The sequence below is a fragment of the Schistocerca nitens genome, chromosome 2 (assembly GCF_023898315.1).
Source record: "Schistocerca nitens isolate TAMUIC-IGC-003100 chromosome 2, iqSchNite1.1, whole genome shotgun sequence".
NCBI lineage: Eukaryota > Metazoa > Arthropoda > Insecta > Orthoptera > Acrididae > Schistocerca > Schistocerca nitens.
The window spans coordinates 786,835,310-786,860,909 of NC_064615.1; the positions used below are offsets into that span (position 1 = coordinate 786,835,310).

Sequence of the window (25,600 nt, forward strand, 5' to 3'; positions counted from 1 at the left end):
AAATTTTTGTAAAACACGAAGGCAATTTTCTGCGAAGCTGTTTGACTCTGAAAAGCACCAAAACGTAGCTCTGCGAGAGGTCCGATCTCCAGGTTCGATAGTGATACATCTTACAGTCCAAAAATGTTCTCCAGTGATTTTTGTTGTATAGGCTTTATGCAACAGTCTAAGGTGTTTTTCGCTGCCTAATGATTCGTCGCATAAGGTAAGATTCCATCAGGCGCTGTAAGAACGCCTTCAAAGCCTGCCTGCATAGTGAGATTGAAACTGTCTTCTACCGCTGGGATCAGTAAACGGAGTGGAAACAAAGAAGAGTTGTTCGCCATCATTGGGTTGTTCAATTACCCAACTGAAAATGATTACTTCTTTCGCACAAAAATACACCTGCCTTACTGAAAATGTTTTGTGTGTCAGTGGTTGTGTTCGTGTATGTATGACAATATTGCTTTTATCTCGTTGATATGAAAGGGTAGAGCATGTGTGTGTCAATATTCCTTTACCTCGTTGAAAAAAAAAGAGTAGAACGTGAAACGTGTTGCGAAGATGGGGTGTATTCATCTCGAATAACATAGACACTGTGCCCATTTGTAACTTGGCTTCATTCAGTGAGATCCTGCAGAGTGGTTCGAAATTCAAGTAAGCACATAGCTGCACAGTCAGATGATCAAAACCGTTCATCACTAGGTTTCTCGCTGTAAAAATTCTGGTAGCCTGAATGATTCTGATTCGTACCAGTTTCCTCTTTGTGAGACCTGTTGAAATCAAACTATCAAGTAACCTTATCATCAGAAATGGCGGATTTTGTCTAAATGCTGCTTGGAATTCGGCTCTGTCTCTCATCAAAAAACAGAGGGACAGAATAATGTCTACCTCACCTGTTGATTAATAGTCACAATCGATATTTCTGATGTTGGTTATCTTTGGTTTTGTGTTGACTTTGTGGTTACTTGTTCCGTGTGTGGTATCTTCCTTGTTTCTCCTGTATGAACCGAGGTATTAAATTCCCTTGCACATTGCTTCTTCCTTGCAGTTATGCCTTGAGAATGGCAGGGTGTGCTCCTGCCGAAATATCGGCGGTGGGCGACGACGTCACCCGGCAGCAAACCTATAAATTATTTGAGTTTCCTCTTTATTGAACGCCATAGCACTAGTCTGCGTTGACAAAGACGGCAACGGACACGGGTTATAGAGTGAAAAGAACTTTCTTGTCGATCAGAGTATTCCAAATAGATGACGCTGTGAATGTGTAGCTTACGTCCTCGTCTTGCGTACCTTTTCTAGAACTGCGCACTCTCTTACCTAGCCTGTGGTAATTCTAGAGACGTTAAGAGAAAGATAACAGACTTATTGTTCTGTCGCAGCACCCAGGTAAAAAAACTGATAGACATCGATCTACACTTCGTGTTGATGTGGACTGCAATGAAGAGCTGTTAACAGACAAGGGTCATCATCATCATCATCCTCATCATCAACAGTCTGACATGTGCTGCTTGATAGAGGCCTACTATATATAGGATGGATTATTCAAAATGTCTAGACGGTTCCAAATGATATGTTCAAAAGGACAGACACCATGCCTCCATATAACTTCGAAGGGCAATGAATCCTAAACCCTCAGTGCTGATGTACATTTACGTTCGACCTCCAATGGGAATCTAAAAATAGCGAGCGTAGAGGACGGGGATTACGAATAGGTGGCGCTAGGAGGGGCTGTGAATGGGGCGGGGATCGTATCGAGATAGTCCGCTCATTTCGATAAACACTGTGTCCGCGTGTCGCTGTGGTTAACGCAACTGCCTAGTAAGCAGGAGATCCCAATTTCGAGTCCTTCAGTCAGCACACATTTCACTCGTTGCTGCTGATTGCGCATAAAGTCCAGGTGCAGCCTTCCCTTTCCTTTCTGCCCCTTCAACCTTCAGTTTACATGCTGTGGTATACATGTCAAACTGAAGTGAATGTGCATTATAGAGACGGTCATTTTCAAATGCGATACACATTTGTAGGAAGGTATATAAAATTGTATTAAGTCTATGGCAATGCTACACAATGAGTGGAACAAAGACGGGTCGAACCTAATGCAGCAGCTCGACGTAGCATGAGCTCAACTTATCGTTTGATGTCCCCTACAGAAATATTTGATACTACCAAAGACATTTCAGAAAATTTTATATGTAGGTAAACATGTTATGTCATGATGCAGTTATCATTGGTATTAATCTCTCGCATTCCCCCTCCTGGTTATTCTGTTCCACTTCATATCTTCTGTTTTCTTGCCATCTTCCACTTTTTGCTGGATAACTACGATCGGTGCTACTGGCCCTTTACACAAACACCGAGTAAGGTATATGGCCTGTAGTTTCCGTGAGCACTCCATGGCCTGACGCTATTTATATACCTCGGTTCACTAAACTCAATATTCTTTCATTCAGTCAAGAATGCCGACGGTTCAAGAACTTCCACGGAACAGCGGCACCTGTGAAACCGCTATTCGTTTTACACTAGACTGTGAGAGGCCAAAGAGCTTGGTGAGACGTGTAAACCGTACCAACCACCGTCAGAGCTGTCATTAATGCTGTCTTGCGTCCAGTTCTGAGCGGTTTTCCATGCCCTGGGCCAGGCCGTGTTGATCGCGTGCCAGCAGCGACTTACTGCCAATCTCGTCTTTTACTGGCCAATCAGTCGTCATGTGATACGTAAAATGATGAGCTAAGAGAGTAGCAGTTTCTGACTCACGAGAACAGCAACCCAATGGAAGAGGAGTCAAAATAGGTGAATACGTGTCTCGTTTATCAGTGGACACCCTACCGTTCCTGAGAAAACAACCATCAAAGTTCTCGATGGAATTTAGATGCCTTTTCCGACGCAATAATTTCAGCCCAAGCAATGGCTCAGTGGCTAGCGTCGCAATCTCTCACTTTTGCGACGGTTTTTATTTATTTTATTTCATTAATTTCGTTTATCTACCCATATCCATAGAGGGTTACTGCATGAATGTTTCTTTTCAACTAAGGAAATACAAGGGCGTTATATTAATTATAAAATTACGACTGGGTTCACAATAAGCTTCATACATTTGTCATGTAATATACTTGAGTGTTTAGTGTTTCCAGGGATTAGAATTTTTTTGAACTCTCATATTGTTATATTTCATACTTATATTAATTCTCCTTATATTTCATTCTTATGTTTATTCTTCAGAAAAATTTAGTGCACTCCCTTGGATTATAAAAATCGTATAAACATTGGAAACACAGAAAATTCAAACACCAAGAGCATAGCGCGAAGGCGGGTTTGCCTCAGCGACATTTCTTCGTATTAATCTTACACCGGAAAGAAACGATGTTAACAATGATAAAGATTGCCCGTGCTGGCAATAATTTCGTGGCAGACTAGGCGTGACAGTTCGCCTTTCTCAAAACTGGCGCTTGTAACTGATCATGAATCAAGATGCAGTACAGAATTTTCACCGATAACAGTTTCACATAATTCTTCCCAATCAGCTTTTCCTTTTTAATTCATTCGCCAGAAGATAAAGAGAAGAACAAGAATTAAGTTTCCAGAATAAGATTTTCACTCTGCAGTAAAGTGTGCACTGATATGAAACTTCTTGGCAGATTAAAACTGTGTGCCGGACCGGGACCCAAACTCGGGACCTTTGCCTTTCGCGGGCAAGTGCTCTACCATCTGAGCTACCCAAGCACGACACGCACCCCGTCCTCAAAGCTTCATTCTGGAAACATCTCCCAGGCTGTGGCTAAACCATGTCACCGCAGTATCCTTTCTTTGAGGAGTGCTAGTTCTGCAAGGTTCGCGGGAGAGCTTCTGTAAAGTTTGGAAGGCAGGAGACGAAGTACTGGCAGAAGTAAAGTTGTGAGGAAGGGCCGTGCGTGAGTCGTGCTTGAGTAGCTCAGATGGTCGCCGGAGGGGTAGCTCAGCGTGTTCGGTCAGAGGGTTAGCTACCCTCTGTAATATGAGTGAACGGATAAACAAAGAACCTGAACGGATGTCATCGGAAGTCCTCCCCGAACAAATTCAACGGACAATTTGGAACAAAATGAGATCAACTAAAAAAAAAAAAGATGGTATAGCACTTGCTCGCTAAAGGTAAAGATCCGATGTTCGATTCTCGGTCCAGCACACAGTTTTAATCTGCCACGAAGTTTCAAGAATAATTTTTTTCAACCAAAATTTGAAAACATTCGTGCAGTAATCTTCTGCAGACGTGGGTAGATATGTGATGCACAAAAATAAAAGTAATAATCGGGTTTCGAACACGGGGTGTGAAAGTGTGAAGCTGTGGCGATAGGCCCCGCTACAGTGGAACTTCCTTCTCGTTAAAATGCACACACATTACTTCGAAAACATTGACGGGTGTTTTCTCAGAAATGGTCGAGTATCTACGGATAAGCCGAGACACGTGTTCGCTTATTTTGGCTCCTCTTCCACTGGGAGGTTTCTGAGAATCAGGTTACGGCACTTTTCGTTTTCTCCTCGTCAGAATGATGTCTGTTGTGTATGTTGGCCTGTAAATATTTGTTCCACATTATTGAATTCGTTAAAATGATTACCTTATAAACACTGACTTTTCCACGGCTTGCACATGTATGAAATTTTTCAACACGAGATAATAAGCATGTAGAAAGAAGTACGCTCTTGTTCGACTAATGGCAGTTCTGCAAAATATAAACTGGCAGACACGTATAGAACGGAAATCTGATTAGCCACTTCCAGGGGTCACTTAGCTCGCAGTGTTCTTCTATCTTCTACATGTAATTTCTTTAGAAAAAGGGTAATCCTGAAATTCAATATGGTGTTGGTCCACCCTTAGCCTTGATGACGGATTCCACTCTCGCAGGTATACGTTCAATCAGGTGCTGGTAGCTTTCTTGGGGAATGGCAGCCCATTCTTCACGGAGTGCTGCACTGAGGAGAGGTATCGATTTCGGTCTGTGAGGCGTGGCACCAAGCCGGCCCCGGTTGCCGATCGGTTCTAGGCGCTTCAGTCCGGAACCGCGCGACCGCTACGGTCGCAGGTTCGAATCCTGCCTCGGACATGGATGTGTGCGATGTCCTTAGGTTAGTTCGGTTTAAGTAGTTCTAAGTTCTAGAGGACTGATGACCTCAGATGTTAAGTCCCATAGTTCTCAGAGCCATTTGAACCATTTGAGCTTGACACGAATTCGGCGTTTCAAAACATCGCATAGGATCCAGGTCAGGACTCTGTGCAGGCCAGTCCATTACAGGGATGTTATAGTCATGTAACCACTCCACCAAAGGCCGCGCATTATGAGCAGGTGCTCTATCGTGTTGAAAGATGCAATCGCCATCCCCGAATTGCTCTTCAACAGTGGGAAGCAAGATGGTGCTTAAAGTATAATGTAGGCCTATGCTGTGATGGTACCACGCAAAACAACTAGGTGTGCAAGCCCACTCCATGAAAAAACACGACCACGTTATAACACCACCGCCTCCTTATTTTACTTTTGGCGCTACACACGCTGGCATATGACGTTCACCGGGCATTCGCCATACCCCCACCTTGCCATCGGATCGCCGCTTTGTGTACCGTGATTCGACACTCCACACAACGTGTTTCCACTGTTCAATCGTTCAAATTTTACGCTCCTTACACTAAGCGAGGCATCGTTTGGCATTTACCGGGGTGATGTGTGGCTTATGAGCAGCCGCTCGACCATAAAATCCAAGTTATCTCTCCTCCCATTTAACTGTCATAGTACTTACAGTGGATCCTGATGCAGTTTGGAATTCCTGTGTGATGGTCTGGGTAGATGCCTACCTCTTCAACTGTCGGCGGTCTCGCAAGAGACGAGGTCGGCCTGTACGCTTTTGTGCTGTACGTGTCCGTCCACGTTTCCGCTTCACTATCACACCGGAAACAGTGGCCCTAGGGATGTTTAGGAAAGTGGAAATTTTAGGTACAGACGAATGACGCAAGTGACAGCCAGTCACTTGACCACGTTCGAAGTCAGTGAGTTCCGCAGAGTGCCCTATTCTGCTCTCTCATGATGTCTAATGACTAGTGAGGACACTGATATGGAGTATCTGTCATTAGGTGACAACGCAATGCACCCAATATGAAAAACGTGTTTTTGGGGGTGTCCGGATACTTTTGATCACATAGTGTATATACACTCCTGGAAATGGAAAAAAGAACACATTGACACCGGTGTGTCAGACCCACCATACTTGCTCCGGCCACTGCGAGAGGGCTGTACAAGCAATGATCACACGCACGGCACAGCGGACACACCAGGAACCGCGGTGTTGGCCGTCGAATGGCGCTAGCTGCGCAGCATTTGTGCACCGCCGCCGTCAGTGTCAGCCAGTTTGCCGTGGCATACGGAGCTCCATCGCAGTCTTTAACACTGGTAGCATGCCGCGACAGCGTGGACGTGAACCGTATGTGCAGTTGACGGACTTTGAGCGAGGGCGTATAGTGGGCATGCGGGAGGCCGGGTGGACGTACCGCCGAATTGCTCAACACGTGGGGCGTGAGGTCTCCACAGTACATCGATGTTGTCGCCAGTGGTCGGCGGAAGGTGCACGTGCCCGTCGACCTGGGACCAGACCGCAGCGACGCACGGATGTACGCCAAGACCGTAGGATCCTACGCAGTGCCGTAGGGGACCGCACCGCCACTTCCCAGCAAATTAGGGACACTGTTGCTCCTGGGGTATCGGCGAGGACCATTCGCAACCGTCTCCATGAAGCTGGGCTACGGTCCCGCACACCGTTAGGCCGTCTTCCGCTCACGCCCCAACATCGTGCAGCCCGCCTCCAGTGGTGTCGCGACAGGCGTGAATGGAGGGACGAATGGAGACGTGTCGTCTTCAGCGATGAGAGTCGCTTCTGCCTTGGTGCCAATGATGGTCGTATGCGTGTTTGGCGCCGTGCAGGTGAGCGCCACAATCAGGACTGCATACGACCGAGGCACACAGCGCCAACACCCGGCATCATGGTGTGGGGAGTGATCTCCTACACTGGCCGTACACCACTGGTGATCGTCGAGGGGACACTGAATAGTGCACGGTACATCCAAACCGTCATCGAACCCATCGTTCTACCATTCCTAGACCGGCAAGGGAACTTGCTGTTCCAACAGGACAATGCACGTCCGCATGTATCCCGTGCCACCCAACGTGCTCTAGAAGGTGTAAGTCAACTACCCTGGCCAGCAAGATCTCCGGATCTGTCCCCCATTGAGCATGTTTGGGACTGGATGAAGCGTCGTCTCACGCGGTCTGCACGTCCAGCACGAACGCTGGTCCAACTGAGGCGCCAGGTGGAAATGGCATGGCAAGCCGTTCCACAGGACTACATCCAGCATCTCTACGATCGTCTCCATGGGAGAATAGCAGCCTGCATTGCTGCGAAAGGTGGATATACACTGTACTAGTGCCGACATTGTGCATGCTCTGTTGCCTGTGTCTATGTGCCTGTGGTTCTGTCATTGTGATCATGTGATGTATCTGACCCCAGGAATGTGTCAATAAAGTTTCCCCTTCCTGGGACAATGAATTCACGGTGTTCTTATTTCAATTTCCAGGAGTGTAGTTACAATTTTTGATCGCGATTACGAGAGATTCCGAATAAATGACATAGCAAAATTTTCACAGAATTACTGATTTCCGAAAAGCGATATCATACAAGAAAGTCTACTGTCTAACCGGTATTGCGTACGCCATCAATAAAAATGCGGTAGCCAGAGAGAAGAAGGTTAAAACTGATACACGTGCTGATTCTTTGGTGAAATTCAGATGGAGCTTCTTACGTGTGTTGTTGTCCACTACAATGTCATACATCAGTATGTTGGACTACCAAGTACTTTCAGTTTTTTGTATGGGTGGACTGCATGTCTCGATACCGCATGAAACCATAAAGAAGCATAGACAACAAGGACATTCCAAAATAACCTTTATTCGGAAACTGGGAGATCATATAGAAATCTCAGTACGGGTAGTTAATCTTGTGAGGCTATTGTTCGTGCTCGTGGAGAAAAACAAGAAGTCGCTTATGTGTCGCTCTGCAGATAAAGCTCTCTACGTTCTACTACGGAGGACATGGTGCTAGGCAGTGTGTTCAAGAGATTTAAGAGATGCAGTAACAATAACAGTTCCACTGTTCCGGCTTAGTAATCTAACACTAGAGCTCCAACATCCCAAATTCGTTGAGGAATCAATCAACCATATCAGATTTCCTTAGCTATAGGACGTACAGTGATATTAATTTGTAAGGACAGTCAGTAATATACGATCCAAACTCTAACCAACAATGTTCCAAATGTAAACTACCAGATTCAGGAAGCTTTAGTCTAACTGAGGTGGGTGGATCTAGTGCAGAGCAGGCCTATCTCATTGGTTCTGCACTTCGAAGACCAAACCACCCCATCTACACCTGTGAAGCTCATCTGGACTTACCTACAAGGCAACTAACTGCATGTTGCACTCTATGAATTTTGCGGACCAATATGCTACGAAAATAATATCGACGATTAATGAAAACAACCTCAACTGTATTATTGAACATTCATTGTGTTACGAGCGGTTTTGTTCGTTCAGGTTGCCGAGATGTTCGACGAATGAAACTGGTCGTAACACTATAAATGTGTAATAATACAGTTGAGGTCGTTTTCATTAATTGTTAACTTTAGTACCAGCTGTGGTGCTCAACGTACTCACGAAAATAATACCACTAAATGTGTAATAATACAGTTGAGGTCGTTTTCATTAATCATTAACTTTAGTACCAGCTGTGGTGCTCAATGTAATCACGAAATTAATACTGAGGGAAGTGCAACAAAAAATAGAGTAATTGCTGGTAATGCTGTTCAAATAGTTGCAATTAAGTGCCCATGAAGTATATTTTGCCTTGTGTAAGCCCATCTTACCTGCATGACACGTAGTAGTAGCGTCTCATGTTGAATATGCTTTGCGTATTGTCTGCTGTCTTCAAAGTGTGCGAATTTGTCGCAAATTAAAAATATTTATAATCACCAAACAAAGTCACATCCTATACCACTAGACTTGTAGACAGATTATTTATGTAGTATGTGCAACGACAAAGAGTATTTTGTTATAATCGTGGAGTTGCCTCGTGCAAAATGTTTTGAAAGCTGTTGCACCCGCAAATAAAAAATCTAGTTAAAGCTTAATATGTTGTCGAGGCCCAGTGCCCCACGTTTCGTAGGTGTACATTCAGTACAGGAACTTCAGAAAGTTCGAGTAGCATGGATTAGAATTTACAGTGCTCTCGCGACGCGACACTACCAGTAGTCGAGATAAAGTTACTTGCACCAGTATGCACAGCAATGATCTGCCACTCTTATATATGAAATCTATACCTGCCACGCTGGTCTTACTGCAGCACAGCTAGAATAATTTAGAAAATGTTGGCACATTCTCAGCAGTCACAAAATAACTGAATTCTCTTGCCGTTGCAACTGAAACAGTAAACATCGGAACAGAAATGACACCCAACTTACCTGCATAACGCGTAGCAATGGCGTCGGGACTGGAATAAGCTTTGTTGAAGTCTGCGACTTTGTCGCAAATGAAAGATATTTATATTCACCAAACAAATTCCCGTCCTACGCGACTGTACTTGCAAACAGATTATTTATGTAATATATGCAAGGACAAAGCGTATTTTGCGGTAATTGTGGAGCTGTCTCGTACACAATGTCTGTGCGCTCCAGGCTGCAGCTGCATTGTCACAACAATTACTCTAATAGTATTTTCTATAAAGCTATATTTGTTTATACTTGTTCAGTGTTCTCTTTCTTTAATTTGATTTATCCGACTGTGTACGAAGAGCACAATGAGCGTGGACGGTAGAAAGACATACAATAGCTATGTCTGATACTGTATGCAAAACGAATTGCAAATAGTCATTAGTGAAGGAGTAATAATTTAAAATGTAAAGTAATGAATTAAGATGTAACACCCGGAAGTTTTATTGCATGAACAGAGAAAAACAGTAATCGATATATTTTTTTTCTTTCGCTGTTTTGCGTGTGTGGGTGGGGGGGGGGGGCGGGGGGAGGGAGGAGGCGTGGCTCAGCTAGAAAATTTTGCGGAGAGGCTTGAAATTATGTGCGAAGCATTTTAGAAGTTCCGAAGTGCTCTCATTCTCAAATACTGGATGAATAGTCTGGATAATGTTTGTGCTATGAATTACGTGGCCTCCAGACATATACAGAATTCCTAGCCTAATATCTAACTTAGTGTGTTAAACCTGTAGCATAGGATTATAACCTTTAATGAGCAGATTATGAAAGCATTTCAGATTTTTAGACTCGGTCATCAATTACATGAAATACTGAAAATCCAATTTTTGTTGCCCTGGATGCCGTTCGACAAGCAACGTGCAACTGGAACAGCGCAGCGAGCATCGTTTCGGCGGTTCAATAATACGGATGTGTTTTGTATGCAAATGTCATCTTGTCATTACAGCTATCCACACAAATGATGTAGTTCCTGGTGTGATTTCTTCTTTTTTATAATTTTTAGAATACTGATGTAGGTACTTGTGTTGGTCCTGTTGTTGTTGTTCCTGCAGTCTCCTGTTGCTGCGTATTTCCGTCTAATTACTGGAAGTCATTTCCACTTGAACCTGCTTACTCGGTAATCTCTAGTCCCATCATACCCATCCGTTAACAAAGTGACGATGTCTCTGATGCATCGTATTGTCCTATTAACCGATTCCTTCCTTTTCGTCAAGTTGTGCTATCTTCATTTGTTATCCGGTCCATCCACCTAGTCTTAAGCTTTTGCCTGTAGCGTCCGAGTTTCGCTTACGTACAAAGCTACACCTTCAGAAAAATTTTCACAACTTTAAAATGTATATTCGATTTCAATAAATTTCTATTTTTCAGAAATACTTTGTCCAGATTATAGTTCCTCTCTACTTCGACCATCCCCGCCTGTATTTCTCCCCAAAAAGCAAAAATTCATACAATACCTTTAGAGTCTCATTTTCTAATCTAATTCCCTGAAAAATCCCGATTTATAAGGGGCGTTCAAAAAGAAACGAGCCGGAGGCATTATTACAGAAACGAGACCCGTATGTTAGAAATATTGATCCTGGCTGTTGAGACACTCGTCCCACTGCGACACAAGGTAGTGAATGGCTGCGATGTTAACCAGTTCCTCATGTACAGCTGGACGTCGTTGTCCGAGGTGAATCGTTTGCCTTCAAAGCCTTTTTAAGGGGGCAAAAAAATGGCGTAATCACAGGGAGAGATGTCCGGACTGTATGGAGGGTGGCCGAGAACCTCCCATATGCATTTCTGCTTGAGTGCCGCGACTGTGTTGGCTGTGTGAGGCTTTGCATTGTTGTGGAGCAGAATGACCCCACGAATGAGATTGCCTGGTCGTTTTGATTTGATCACTTGGCGAAGGATGGTCAAGGTTTGCCAGTAACGCTGGGGATCCACTGTTGTCCCGTGCTGCAGGAAGTGAATCAGAAGGGGGCTATCTTGCTCGAAGAAGAACACCAGCATAACCTTTCCTTCACTCGTGTGGACGACGACGTCCAGCTGTATGTGCGGAACTGGTTAACTTCGCAGCCCCTGGAATTTTATGAAACAGCCATTCACTACCTTATGTCGCAGTGGGACAAGTGTCTCAACAGCCAGGGTCAATACTTCTAACATACAGGTACTGGTTTCTGTAATTATGTCCCCGGCTGGTTTCTTTTTGAACGCCTCTTGTAATTCTGTTCATTATCCTTATTTCTCTGTTGATATTCACCTTATAACCTCTTTTCAAAATACTATCGATTCTGTTCAACTGATCTTCCAAGTCTTTTGCCATATCTGCCAGAATAACAATTGTATGTAATAACTTTCAGAGTTTTTATTTCAATTTTGTGGACTTTTTTCCCTTTCCAGATTTCTCAGTGCAGAAATTCAATAGCATCAGTTAAATGTTAGAGCCCTGTCTCACTACTCTGTCAACTACTGGCTCCTTTTGACGCCCTTCCATCATTTATATATGCAGTCTCGTTTAAGTACAAAACTGTAGACAATTCCTTGTTCCCTGTAGTCTGTCCCTGCTGGTACGTAAATGTGTGCATTGATACGTGGGAAATATTTTAGAAAAAATGAGACAATTCAAATATTTCAGAATTTTATTACAAAAGTAACAAAAAGGAACAATAACAAAGATGTCAACAGAGGGTAGTTCTGCTCGGCTTCACCACTTGCTGTGGCCGCCTCCCGTCTTGATGTAGTGGTGTATGGTCTTGACGACGGGCACCTTGACGGGGTAGGGCTTGTGTACGGGCACAGGTACCGGCTTCTCGACGTGGAAAGGCACCGGCTTCACCACAGGCACGGGGACGATCTTCTCCACGCGTACTGGCACCGGCTTGTCGACCGGTATGTGCACCGTACGTACGACGGGAACCTCGATACGCTCAGGCACCTGTCGACAAAACAGTGATGTCACCTTCTCAGACACCGAAGCACTGCTTTTCGTACTATCCCTTCTTAATATTTCATTATTTTCCCGCTGCTCTTGCCATTAACGAATGTTTTTGAATGTCAACCAATAGAGCTTGCGAAGTATAATTACAGTTTGTGTTGTTAGTTGATCATACCACTCGAATATATTAATTTTCCGTCAAATTCAGCTGGTGCCTCATTAAGCCTTTTTAGCCAAAGTTCTTCTGGAATTTATCTCTATCTATGATCATCACACATGTTACACTCGTATTTCTGAGGGAATTTTCGTTCTGTCATTGCAACTGCAAGAATATGCGTGTTCTTTTATTTGATTTCTTTTACCAGACGCATTTCGTTTTGTTGACGTAAAGCATCATCAGTGGTCTGTAATTAAAGATATTTATAATTTGATTCGTTTTTAAGATGGAAAAACACTTAATGAACTGCGTTTTGAAGAACAAAAACTGTTAACGAACTGAAACTTCCTGGCAGATTAAAACTGTGTGCCCGACCGAGACTCGAACTCGGGACCTTTGCGTTTCGCGGGCAAGTGCTCTACCATCTGAGCTACCGAAGCACGACTCACGCCCGGTACTCACAGCTTTACTTCTGCCAGTACCTCGTCTCCTACCTTCCAAACTTTACAGAAGCTCTCCTGCGAACTGTGTGCTGTGCTACTGCTCAGCTGTGAGTACCGGGCGTGAGTCGTGCTTCGGTAGCTCAAATGGTAGAGAACTTGCCCGCGAAAGGCAAAGGTCCCGAGTTCGAGTCTCGGTCGGGCACACAGTTTTAATCTGCCAGGAAGTTTCATATCTGCGCACACTCCGCTGCAGAGTGAAAATCTCATTCTGTTAACGAGCTGTTTTTCGGGCTTAAAAACAAGTCAAGTTATACATGTCTTTAACTACACACCACTGGTGATGCTTTACCTCAATAAAGCGAAACGCGTCTGGTGAAAAGAAACACACATTTTCTTGTAGTTGCAACGATGGAAAGAAAATAACTTCACGAATTGTAAAGCAGCTAAGGGCAATATGACCACACAAATGAAAAATTCGTTTTATATTTGTTTATTACTATTGGTTATTTACTTAATTCTTGTCCTACACAGCTATAAAACACACAAAGTAACTGCACATTTAAAGCCGACAGCCATCAAAGATAGCTCACATTTGTGGCTTCAGCTTGAAGAAGCAAATACACTTTTTCGAGACAAAAGAGGCTGGCAGATCGATGAGCTGTAGCTGATAGAATCCGATGCCTTTCTCGAGGCAGATTTTTGTAATGAAATTAACGTCGGGAGAGCCCCAAAAATACGTGATAGTACCACTCTGGCTGTTAATAAGTACGGTCTACCTATCAAACAGCATATGTAGCACACTAGTGTTCTTCCATGACGACACAGCTGTAAGTAACTGTAATGGGATCAGAACGACTTAAAAGGTATAGTTCAAATAATGACTGACAGTTTGTCTTATATATGGAAAAATGTTGACTGATGAGCTTTAGCAGGAGAATAAATTGGTTTCAAAATGTGCAACGGTACGGCTGTGTAACAAGTACTCACATTTAGCGTAATTTTGAGATGAATTACATGGTGCAGAAGAGCCACAACACAACGAAGTGGAAACACCCATTGAGAAAGTAGAATATTTATGAGAAGTAAAGTGTGAATATCATCTCAAGAAAATACAGTTGCGATATTAATTTTTTCATTAGTTTGCAAGTTCACATCTGCAGTCCTGATACACAATGAAATCGCTGCGCACAGAACTGTGGAACGCTGCTAGATGAGCCAGAAGAAAATGGCGCAGCTCATCTCTATAATAAGAACGAACTGAGTCCTTTGTGTCTTGCCTAGAGTTGTAAAACTACTTTAGGCTACCGCAAGATTTTTATAACTAATCGCAGACTACAATAGTTTTACCAGTAGACTTCGTCAGTTAAGATCTTACACATATTAGATGCACGTTAGGTGTGTTGTATACCTATCGGGCGTCACCTCATTTCGACCACTTTGGTTCAATCCCGTCTCCGGCCATCCTGATTTAGGTTTTCCGTGATTTCCCTAAATCGCTTCAGGCAAATGCCGGGATGGTTCCTTTGAAAGGGCACGGCCGATTTCCTTCCCCATCCTTCCCTCACCCGAGCTTGCGCTCCGTCTCTAATGACCTCGTTGTCGACGGGACGTTAAACACTAATCTCCTCCTCCTCCTCCTCGACCACTTTGTTGGAGTAGGTGATCAGTGTCCCTAATAGATTCTCCTAGAAACCGGAAGTTGTGAAACGTCTAAAGACTGAGTGATGGTATATTAAAGGGCCATGTATCGTAGGGAACATATACACACTACATAGTTATCGTCTTATCACTTAAAAATAAACTATTTACAGCAAAACTGAAAAAAAATACCGATTTATCATGTAACGCAAGAAAACGCAATTTCCTCACAAAAAAAGAAAAAAAAAACCGGTCAAACAACGTTTCAACACTTCGTCGAGCTTATATACAACGTGTTTCTGTTATTTATAAACAAATTTCGAACTTGTCAGTAATAACAAGAGACTCTTGTCTTTGATTACGATGAAGAACGTTCCATTCAGGACGAAATAACAACAATAATTATACAGTTAGTTTTATATTTATGCATGTAAATCGTACTTGCATCAGAATTAATTGCTTTAGTTGCAAAAGCGCAGAAGTTACGAGATTAACTAATTTTTCTTACTTATGAAATGCAATTTATGTTTTGTAAGGTTATAAAATACGCAGTGGACCAACATTGAACTATGCGCGGTTCTGTATATATATAAAATGATATGAAAACCCCCTCGTACCTGCGTCCTTCGTAGAAGAACCATCTAAGCGTGTACGTAAACTACAGGAACAGAAGAGTGCAATTTTACAGGCACGCCGAGGAAATGTACCATCATTTGGCATGCTCCTGTTCTTTCTCACATTTTTCGGTACACGACGAAGGCAGCTGAGAGAAATGCGGAGTGAAGGGCGTGGTGGCGTAGCTGCAACAGCTGCTCTCCATACCTTCACTCGGCAGCACCTGTAAGCGTCTTTCATTGCGGCTCTGACGCCTTTCACCTTTCCCAAGCCATACTGAGAACGGAAGTTACAATGACCGATTCTACTGCTCATGCTTCCTAATTAGATGACTCATTTGCGCTCTGATTTCGTTCAATCGTGTACAGTACCTGATTTCGGTAGTCATATCTGTGTGCTAATACCTTCACTGAAAGTGAAGCAACAATGACCTGGAACTAAAAGACTTCATGTATCCTGAAACAAAAAACTAATAATCTTCGGCACAATTGTAAACAACTTCCTGGTATAAAAATCCCTTAGCCAACTGCACAAGCTACTGTTTCTTACATATACAGATCTCCTAAGCGTACTGTTTGAGTAGTCCGAAGGTATGCTAATTCATCGTTGGTGTCGAAAGCAACAGACATTCCTCTGGAATGTGGAACCTGATAACTAATTGGAGATTTTCGCATATGATTCAAGGACTCAAATTTAAAAGAAAAATAACGAAAAGAAGATCCCGTATCTGACTTGAAGGCGATAAAATTATAAGAGACTTCGTATCATAAGATAATTCTTATATTTATACACGTTTCTATAGAAGAAATTCATCATTGAAAGATACATTTTCAGTTACTTTTCTGAAATTCAAGGAAATTATCGATTGGGGCGAAGCACTGAAGGTGCTTCGGTATTTGGAACTGTGTGAATACTGAAGCAGAAAATCTGAAAAATGACTTCAATGTCTGCAAGAATCAGATGTTTGTGATTAAGTAAAGGAAAGATAAATTGGAGTTACACATAATGTCTGCCAGGTATGACGTTAATCGGGACTGCTGTCTAATACGCATGTTAGAAAAACAGTAGAGTATACCAAGAACATATTAGAGCAAGATAAAATGTGTGGACGAATACATATCACTGCAGCTATCCCGCATGAAAGAAATTAACAATACAACTGCCACTAAATAAAGTGAAACGACTTACTTAAATCGAAATTTATGTTGAAGGTACATATGATGAGTCACGGGAAAGAAACCATCGAATAACATAAAATGAAAAGGTACCACAGAAGTACTACGGTCTAGAAAGAATAGGTACACAAGAGAATTGACACGAGGAGGCTATGAAAGGCGTATCACAAATGTAACGTTTCTTCAGTAACAGATTCAAGTAAATACAAATTTGAACCAAGGCTAGCGATCAGAAGATAGAAATAGGTGATAAATTTCATGTAAGAATGAAACCTTAATAGCTAATTGGAAGCAAAGAATAACGAATGACGCGCTAGTCGTCAGAAATGACTAGGAAAGATATCTGCGAAACACTCGTGTAAGCGTGAGCTATCAGTAGGTCTCTCCATATGAGACTTAATGATAAGACATGCTCAGATACCTACTCTACTAAAGAATCCTTCCATTAGAGTATCAGCCGGAAAAATTGTATAAGACGCCACAAGTGTCGAATACGTGACACAAAGTATTGAGGATATGATGATAAAGAAAAAAACACATATTGGCGAATATGCGTATGTAGCTTCAAGCGTAAAACGCCGCCTTGTGGATATGGGATGTATCTGATGACCAATTCCAACGAAACAGCAGGATGAACAACGATCGCCGCGTGGGAGTAGCCGAGCGGTCTGAGGCGCTGCAGTCATGGACTGTGCGGCTGGTCCCGGCGGAGGTTCGAGTCCTCCCTCGGGCATGGATGTGTGTGTTTGTCCTTAGGATAATTTAGGTTAAGTAGTGTGTAAGCTTAGAGACTGATGACCTTAACAGTTAAGTCGTATAAGATTTCACACACCTTTGAACATTTTTGATTAACGATCGTTGGTAAGGAGCGCCGACCAGTTCCGGGAATATTTTCTAAACTATTTTGGAATAAAATTGGCTTCCCAAGAAGACAAAATTAAAAGATAGAAACTTTCAGAAGAGAGCAGATTGCTCCAAATTCGCATACCCATGGGGTGCCATAATTTTGATTGCATCTTGGGTAAATATTCCGATGTATTGGTAGCAAGAGCATCCAAGAGATGCTACGAAATCTTGGAGACTGTGACAAGGTTGCAACCTTCATTGGCATGCCGTGTAGCAGCCGTCTGGAGCTCACCTTGATGTGGATCGGGACGGGCTGCGGCAGGGCCACGGGCACGGGGTGCGGCACGGCCACTGGAACCGGATGTGGCACCGGGATCTTGACGATCTTGACGTGGCCTCCGTGGTCGTCGCCGTAGCCGCCGCCGTAGCCGCCGTCGTATCCCTCGTCTTCGTAGCCGTTGATCTCCTCCACATGAACTCCGGGAATCGCGGCCACTCGGCACGCCGCCAGCGCCACCGTCAGTAGAGACACCTGTCGGCCCAAAAACAAACCATTTGCATTCTCAGCAAGCCGCTGGCCAATAAAATTACTACACCAAGAAGAAATGCAGATGATTAACGGGTATTCATTGGACAAATATACAGGGTGATTCAAAAAGAATACCACAACTTTAAAAATGTGTATTTAATGAAAGAAACATAATATAACCTTCTGTTATACATCATTACAAAGAGTATTTAAAAAGGTTTTTTTTTCACTCAAAAACAAGTTCAGAGATGTTCAATATGGCCCCCTCCAGACACTCGAGCAATATCAACCCGATACTCCAACTCGTTCTCGGCCATCCAGAACTTTTCCCTTTGCACAAACACCCATACTCTGTAAACTGTTTATACCAACGTTTAATACACCACCTATCAGGAGGTTTAACACCATACTTCGTTCGAAATGCACGCTGAACAACTGTCGTCGATTCACTTCTGCCGTACTCAATAACACAAAAAGCTTTCTGTTGAGCGGTCGCCATCTTAGCATCAACTGACGCTGACGCCTAGTCAACAGCGCCTCAAGCGAACAAATGTACAACTAAATGTAACTTTATAGCTCCCTTAATTCGCCGACAGATAGTGCTTAGCTCTCTGCCTTTTGTCGTTGCAGAGTTTTAAATTCCTAAAGTTGTGGTACTCTTTTTGAATCACCCTGTATTATACTAGAACCGTCAACATTTCTGCAATTATAGACGGTATAGATACAGCGTGGCTCAGTATTTCCAACGACTTGTTGAGTCCATGCCACGTTGAGCAGCACTGCGCCGGGCAAAAGGAGGTTCGAGACGATATTTGGAGGTATCCCATTGCTCTTATCACTTCGGTGTACTTCGCCCTGTTTGTTCACAGGCAACATTTTTCATAACAACACCAACAACTTCGATCGCCTCATACAAGGGAGCAATAGAATAAATAATACCAGTATAAAAGAGGTATAGTAAACTACTGACCTCTCATTCTATGACACATCATTACATAACACAGTAAATTTGTAAATAACAATAATAATGTCGCGTGACGAGGGCCTCCCGGCGGGTGGACCGTTCGCCTGGTGCAAGTCTTTCGATTTGACGCCACTTCAGCGACTTGCGCGTCGATGGGGATGAAATGATGGTGATTAGGACAACACAAACCCAGTCCCTGAGCGGATTTAATATCAGTTGAAAAATTTGTAATTTTCATCTGCTGTAGGATAATAATAGGTTTTCTGTTTGAGTCGGTCTCACTCGATAGAAATCGAATTATAGATCGCTGATTGTTCCTTTAAAAATCAAATGTTGGTTGTTGGGTGTGGTCTGAAAAGTTTTTCAGCATGATCCATAAAAGCCGACCTTTTTTCATGAACTTCTTATTTTTCCACATCTGACGCAGGACTGAAGATGACACAGTCCTGCCGTGCAGCTATTAAACATTTTATGGACGCTGGACAATTAGGTGTGTGCGGTGGATTTTCTACGTTGGGCATAGCGGATGATGCGAAAGGATAGCGCTGCCACTTGTAGATCAGATACGTAGCTTATTCTCTGAAATGGCCACCCAGAAGACCAGAACATTGGTTCGGGTAGAATTCTAGGCGTAGCCTGGTCACGTAGCGTTCCTCCCACTCGTACGTAATGATTTCCGTGCGCCAAACACCCTATCAACAAATCACAGAACGGAGATAACTGAAGTAATACACTAATATTTAAGAGTAATGTTTAGAAGAGAGAAATGTAAGGTAGGAGACTAGAATGCCAGATTTTAATAAAAGGTAAGAGCAAAGGCAGACAGAATGGGGGGATGTCCGGCCCGTGGTTGATGGCATTCCTTAGAAAGTGCAACTAACTGTCCAGAATTCTCTCTCGCATCCCAGGAAAACGTGGAGAAGTTCTCAGCTAGAGGAGACTGGACTGACGAAAGCCGAGCGGTATGTCGTCTTGGTGACCGGTAGCTGTGCTAAAACTCTTTTGCGCCCGAAAGCTTAAGATAAATGTTTCTGGTACAATGGCGAGATTTTTCTGGCTAGGGTTATTATGAGTCATGTATTAAATCCAGAAGCGCGTTAAATGTGCTGACATCAAAAGTGCTACCTAAAGAGGTAAGTCAAGTGGATATAATACATCTAAATATAAGTAATTGCTTTTCTTACTGGAATTCTCAGTGTTGGCGACCGTTCATAATAAAAATTTTGATGTAACTGTTGTCATTCCAGCCAACTTCCTCTCCTTGTTTGGCAGCCGTTGCGTACAGGGTCGACAAGTACTAAGGCTTCTCTCAGCCCAGCCAAGTATTTTTATGGGACCCGTTACCGATTTCGGCGACAAAATATCATGGTCAGATATGCAAAGTAGGCTAACGGAAAATTTACGCAAGTATAAAAAGAAACTACACCGTGGCAAATACAGTCTGTATGTCCTCAGCATGAAACGATGATCCAGTACTTCACTGCAACTGGCGTTCCCTGCGTAAACTCAATATCTGCAACGTATCTGCACCGTGACGAAACCAGGGTGCCATTTTGGGAAGGGAATTGAAGTTCAGGGAGAAGAAATGAAAGCTATGATGTTTGCCAATGACATTGCAATTCAGCTAAGGACTTTGAACTTCAGGACATGGATAATGTATTGACGAGAGATTATAAGAACAATTACAACAAAAATTAAAGATGGGTAATGGAATGTAGTTGGTCTAAATCAGACGATGATGAGGGAATTACATTAGTAGTAGATGAGTTTTGTTCCTTGGGAAGCAAAATAACTGACGATGGCCGAAGTGGGATAGAACATAAAATGCGGGCTGGCAATTGCAAGAAACATATTCCTGAAGAAGTGGAGTTTGTTAACATCTCCCATAAATTTAAATGTTAGGAACTCTTTTCTGCAAGTATTTGGACGTAATGTAGCCTTGTATTAAAGTGAAACGTCGACAGTAAGCAGATGAGCCAAGAAGAGAATAGGAGCTTTCGAAATGTAGCGTTACAGTAGAACTATGTGAATAACAATTAAAAACACTCAACACTCAATAATAATTAAAATTGTAACAAAAATTATAAAAATTAAAAAGTCAAAAATGATAAGGTGTTTCGAAAATCCGCAGAGATCTTTGAAGGTGTATTATTTGCAACTACCGGTTTCGCTCACTATAGACGCATCTTCAGGTTTATAATGGTTATATTTTCACAATATGGATGGACAATTACGGAGTCCCAGCATTTGGGATATTATCCATGTTAAAAGTCAAACTACATTGGAGGGATGTCATAATAAAACTGAATACATCCGAAATATCCTTGTCAAAATGTACAAATGTACAAAGCATCTTTTGGATGTACTAAGTTTTATTTTGATAACCCACCAATCTTGTTTGACTCTTAACGTGGATAACTCCCCGAATGATGGGACTCAGTAACTGTCCGTCTACATTATGAAAATGTAACCATTATACAGCTAAAGATACGTCTATATTGACGTGAAACCGCGGCTTTCGAATAAAACACCTTCATACAGCTATGCAGCTTTTGTGAAATACCTCATCATTCTTGAATTTTTTAATTGTTATAATTATTACAATAATTTGAGTAGTTACTGAGTGCTGAGTGTTTTTATTGTTAATCGCAATTGTCTCAGAGCTGCAATTGCCTTTCCCAGAAAGCAGTTCGTCACAGTAGAACGCTGAATATTACATCGGCAGATTGTGTAACTGATGAGAAGGTAATGAATCGAGCTGCGGAAAAAACAAGATTTGTGACATCGCTTGACTAAAAGGAGGGCTCGGTTCATGGGATAAAACCTGGGCGACTCGTCGGTTTGCTAATGCAGGGAAGTGTTTGTGTGTGCTTGTGTGTGTGTGTGTGTGTGTGTGAGAGAGAGAGAGAGAGAGAGAGAGAGAGAGAGGGAAAGGGGGTGGCCGGGGAATTGTAGAGGCACGCCAAGGTATGATTATTGTATGCAAGTTCAAACGGATGTAGGCTGCAGTAGTTACGAAAATATCTGCATCTACATCTAAATGACTACTCTGCAATTCACAATTAAGTGCCTGGCAGAGGGTTCATTGAACAAACTTCGAGCTACTTCTCTAGCGTCACACTCTCTAACAACGCGCGGGAAAAAAACAATTTAATCTTTTCGTGCGAGCTCTGATTTGCCTTACTTTATTACGATAATCAGTTCTCCCTATGTAGGTCGGCGCCAGCAGAGTATTTCACACTCTAAAGAAAAAGATGATGATTGAAATTTCTTGAGAAGCTCCGGTCGCAACGAAAAACACCGTTGATTTAATGATTGCCACCGCAATTCGCGAATCATATCCGTGGCACTGTCTCCTCCATTTCGCGACAGTAGAAAACGAGCTGCCATTCTCTGGACTTTTTCGATGTCCGCCGTCAATCCTAATTGATGCGAATCCAACACCGCACAGCAATACTCCAGAAGAGGGCGGAAAGCGAAGTGTAAGCAGCCTCTTTGGTAGACACATCGCATTTTCTGTTTTGCCAACAAATCACAGTCTTCGGTTTGCTTTCCCCACAAGATTATCATATGTGATTTTTCTAATTTCAGTTTTTCGTAATTTTAATCTCTAAGTACGTAGTTGAATTCACAATCTTTAGGTTTGTGTGATTTATCGTGTTACTGAAATTTAGTATGTTTTTTTTTTATTTCCAAGATTGTATAAATACGAATTTTCGACAAACGTTTTCTTCTGGTCTTCAAACGTTATTGTTAGAGAAGGTTTTCTTTGCGAGCTGGACCCTCATGCCAAGTTCTAATATTAGCGGTTAAAATGTAGAACATTATCACCCGCATCTCGTGGTCGTGCCGTAGCGTTCTCGCTTCCCACGCCCGGGTTCCCGGGTTCGATTCCCGGCGGGGTCAGGGATTTTCTCTGCCTCGTGATGGCTGGGTGTTGTGTGCTGTCCTTAGGTTAGTTAGGTTTAAGTAGTTCTAAGTTCTAGGGGACTGATGACCATAGATGTTAAGTCCCATAGTGCTCAGAGCCAATTGAACCATTTTTAGAACATTATGCAAAGGTTTATCAGCAATAAAAGATTCAGAACCAAAAAGCACCTTGTGCCGATGGCCATGTCCGTATATGCGCTCATAGATGTTTGTTGAGTCTTAACAAACACAGTACACGGTAAAATGCAAACTACCACATGTGTTTATATATACGTACATGACCATGAACATAAGGTGCTTTTTGATTGTATTTATGACAAACATTTGCATAATGTGCTACGTTTTATCCACTAGTATGGCAACTTGGCATGAGGTTCCAATTATGTATGCGAACTTGGCTAGATAAAGCTTTTCATTATTTGGAGTCGACTGACGTTTTTCGCAGCATGCCGATATCTCCTCTAAATCATTTTGCAGTTGATTATGATCATCTTATGACTTTACTGGTCAGATATCCCCTAAATTGTTTATGTAGATCAGGAACACCAGAGGACGTACGACATTAGCTTGAGGAACGCCAGGTATTACTTCTGTTTCACTCGATGACTTTCCTCCAGTTACTATGAACTAATGAAGAGGCTTGTACACGAAAGACTAGCATGGAGAGCAGCATCAGACCAATCTTCGGACCAAAGAGCACAACAGATAACCCAAAGGAGGTAGATAGCGATCTTAGCGATGTGCGAGACGCATAAAGACATAGATAGGGGTAAGACCCCGGCTAGCAGCTTTACCGTTAGTTGCATGGCTGCAGTTTTCCGTAAGGACGTCCGGGCCGCAACTGACTGCCCCTCGGTGTCCGCCGCCGGCTCTTATAGGCTGGTGGGCACTTTCTTCGCGAGGGCCATTCTCTGTCCGCCGCCTCTCGACGGTCACCTCCAGCGCCCCCTCCCCTCCCTTCCCGCTCCTCTGGCCAGACGACGCCCGCACCACAATTACCGGCGCCTTCTTCTCCACCTCCTACCGCTCCTTCCCCTCCTCCTCCGGGAGGCAGAGGCCCTCGACCGAGATTCGCAGACGCAGGCGGCGCCAACCGTGTGTGAGGCGCCGGCAGCAGCGGAGTGGACGCGGAAGTCGCTCCCCTCGCTCGGAAACGATTTGCCTCGGCGCGCTGGCGCGGGCTGCTGGCTGCGGGCGTCACAAAGGCGCCGGAGTGGGCTTCTGGTCGATTGGTCGCACCGGCCGGCTGTCCGCTGCACCGACAAGCGTCTGACCTGGCGAACGGAAAGCGCGGTCGCCCGGGAGACACTCCTCGGCGGTCGCGTGGATAAAATCCTACGATAAAAAGGTCTTATCAGCAGTTTTCCCCTCTCTACCTTTGCGCCATCTATTTTTTTCTTTTTTTTTGTTAGCTAGCTGAATCAGTTCTGCTCTTGAACTCTTCAGCGTATTATTAGATGAAGCAAACTGTAAGGCCGACTGTAGTGGAAGCAGCCAAATGTGACTGAAAATGGAGTGCTCTGAAACGACTTAGAAACAAGAAGGCCACAATGGTGATCAGTATAACAGGAAAAGGGGCTGCGGCGGAGCGGGATCGTTCTGTCGTTTGTGAAGGTACGTCACGTAAATATTGACACTTTTATCGGTTGTAAACCGTAGTTTACGTATTTTATGAATATACCGGGTGATCAGGAAGTCAGTATAAATTTGAAAACTTAATAAACCACGGAATAATGCAGATAGAGAGGTAAAAATTGACACACATGCTTGGAATGACATGGGGTTTTATTCTAAACCAAAAAAAAAAAGGAACCACCCGATATTGCTAGACGCGTGAAAGATCTCTTTCGCGCGTCGTTTGGTGATGATCGTGTGCTCAGCCGCCACTTTCGTCATGCTTGGCCTCCCAGGTCCCCAGACCTCAGTCCATGCGATTATTGGCTGTGTGGTTACCTGAAGTCGCAAGTGTATCGTGATCGACCGACATCTCTAGGGATGCTGAAAGACAACATCCGACGCTAATGCTTCACCATAATTTCGGACATGTTGAGGAATGATGGTGGACATATTGAGCATTTCCTGTAAAGAACATCATCTTTGCTTTGTCTTACTTTGTTACGCTACTTATTGCTATTCCGATCAGATGAAGCGCCATCTGTCGGACATTTTTTGAACGTTTGTATTTTTTTGGTTCTAATAAAACCCCATGTCATTCCAAGCATGTGCGTCAATTTGTACCTCTCTATCTACATTATTCCTTGATTTATTCACTTTTCAAATTTATACTGACTTTTTGATCACCCGGTAATTAGTATAAAAGATACAGTTAATGTTCTTCAAACAACTGGTATGCAGCGATAATTTAAGAGTAGTATCTTTATTTAATACATGTCTATCAAAATAAAAAAGGATCGAAAAGAGACGCGATTGTACGGGGTAGGAGGAAGGAGGTATTTTATGGTACACACATTGTTTTGTTTCGCGATACGGAAGGCAGCCATTGAGCGACTACACCTATTTGATGTAAGTTATTCTGCATTCTGCTAAAATAAACTGATTATTGTTGTCACAAAATGAATTTCCTTGTAATAGTTGTGACCTTAAATGCTCGCAGTGGCTAATTGTTTTTAATAAGCATTTTTTCAGTAATTTGCGCTGCGGAAAGCTCATCTTCCGATGCAGCCTCTGGTCGGCCATTACGCGCCGAAGTATTAATTTATTTTTCAGTGTTAACAGTAGCTGTAAATGCGAGAGATTTCGTTGTAAGAACCTTTCTAAATTGCAACAGGTAATTAGTTTACGTTAAAGCTCATTTTTTAAAATTATACAGATTCCATGAGTTCAGTGAGTTTTATCT

At 43.1% G+C, this 25,600-nt stretch overlaps 1 protein-coding gene across 1 annotated transcript; it reads right to left on the minus strand.

The window, feature by feature from the left end:
- Positions 1-12,136: 12,136 nt before the first annotated feature.
- Positions 12,137-23,572, minus strand: LOC126234636 (uncharacterized). Its single transcript, XM_049943366.1, has 3 exons — positions 23,538-23,572; positions 17,613-17,852; positions 12,137-12,446 (listed from the first exon to the last, which is right to left on the minus strand). Exons 1-3 carry the CDS (start codon positions 23,547-23,549, stop codon positions 12,216-12,218), a joined length of 483 nt encoding a protein of 160 aa, XP_049799323.1. The 5' UTR covers positions 23,550-23,572; the 3' UTR covers positions 12,137-12,215.
- Positions 23,573-25,600: the final 2,028 nt, after the last annotated feature.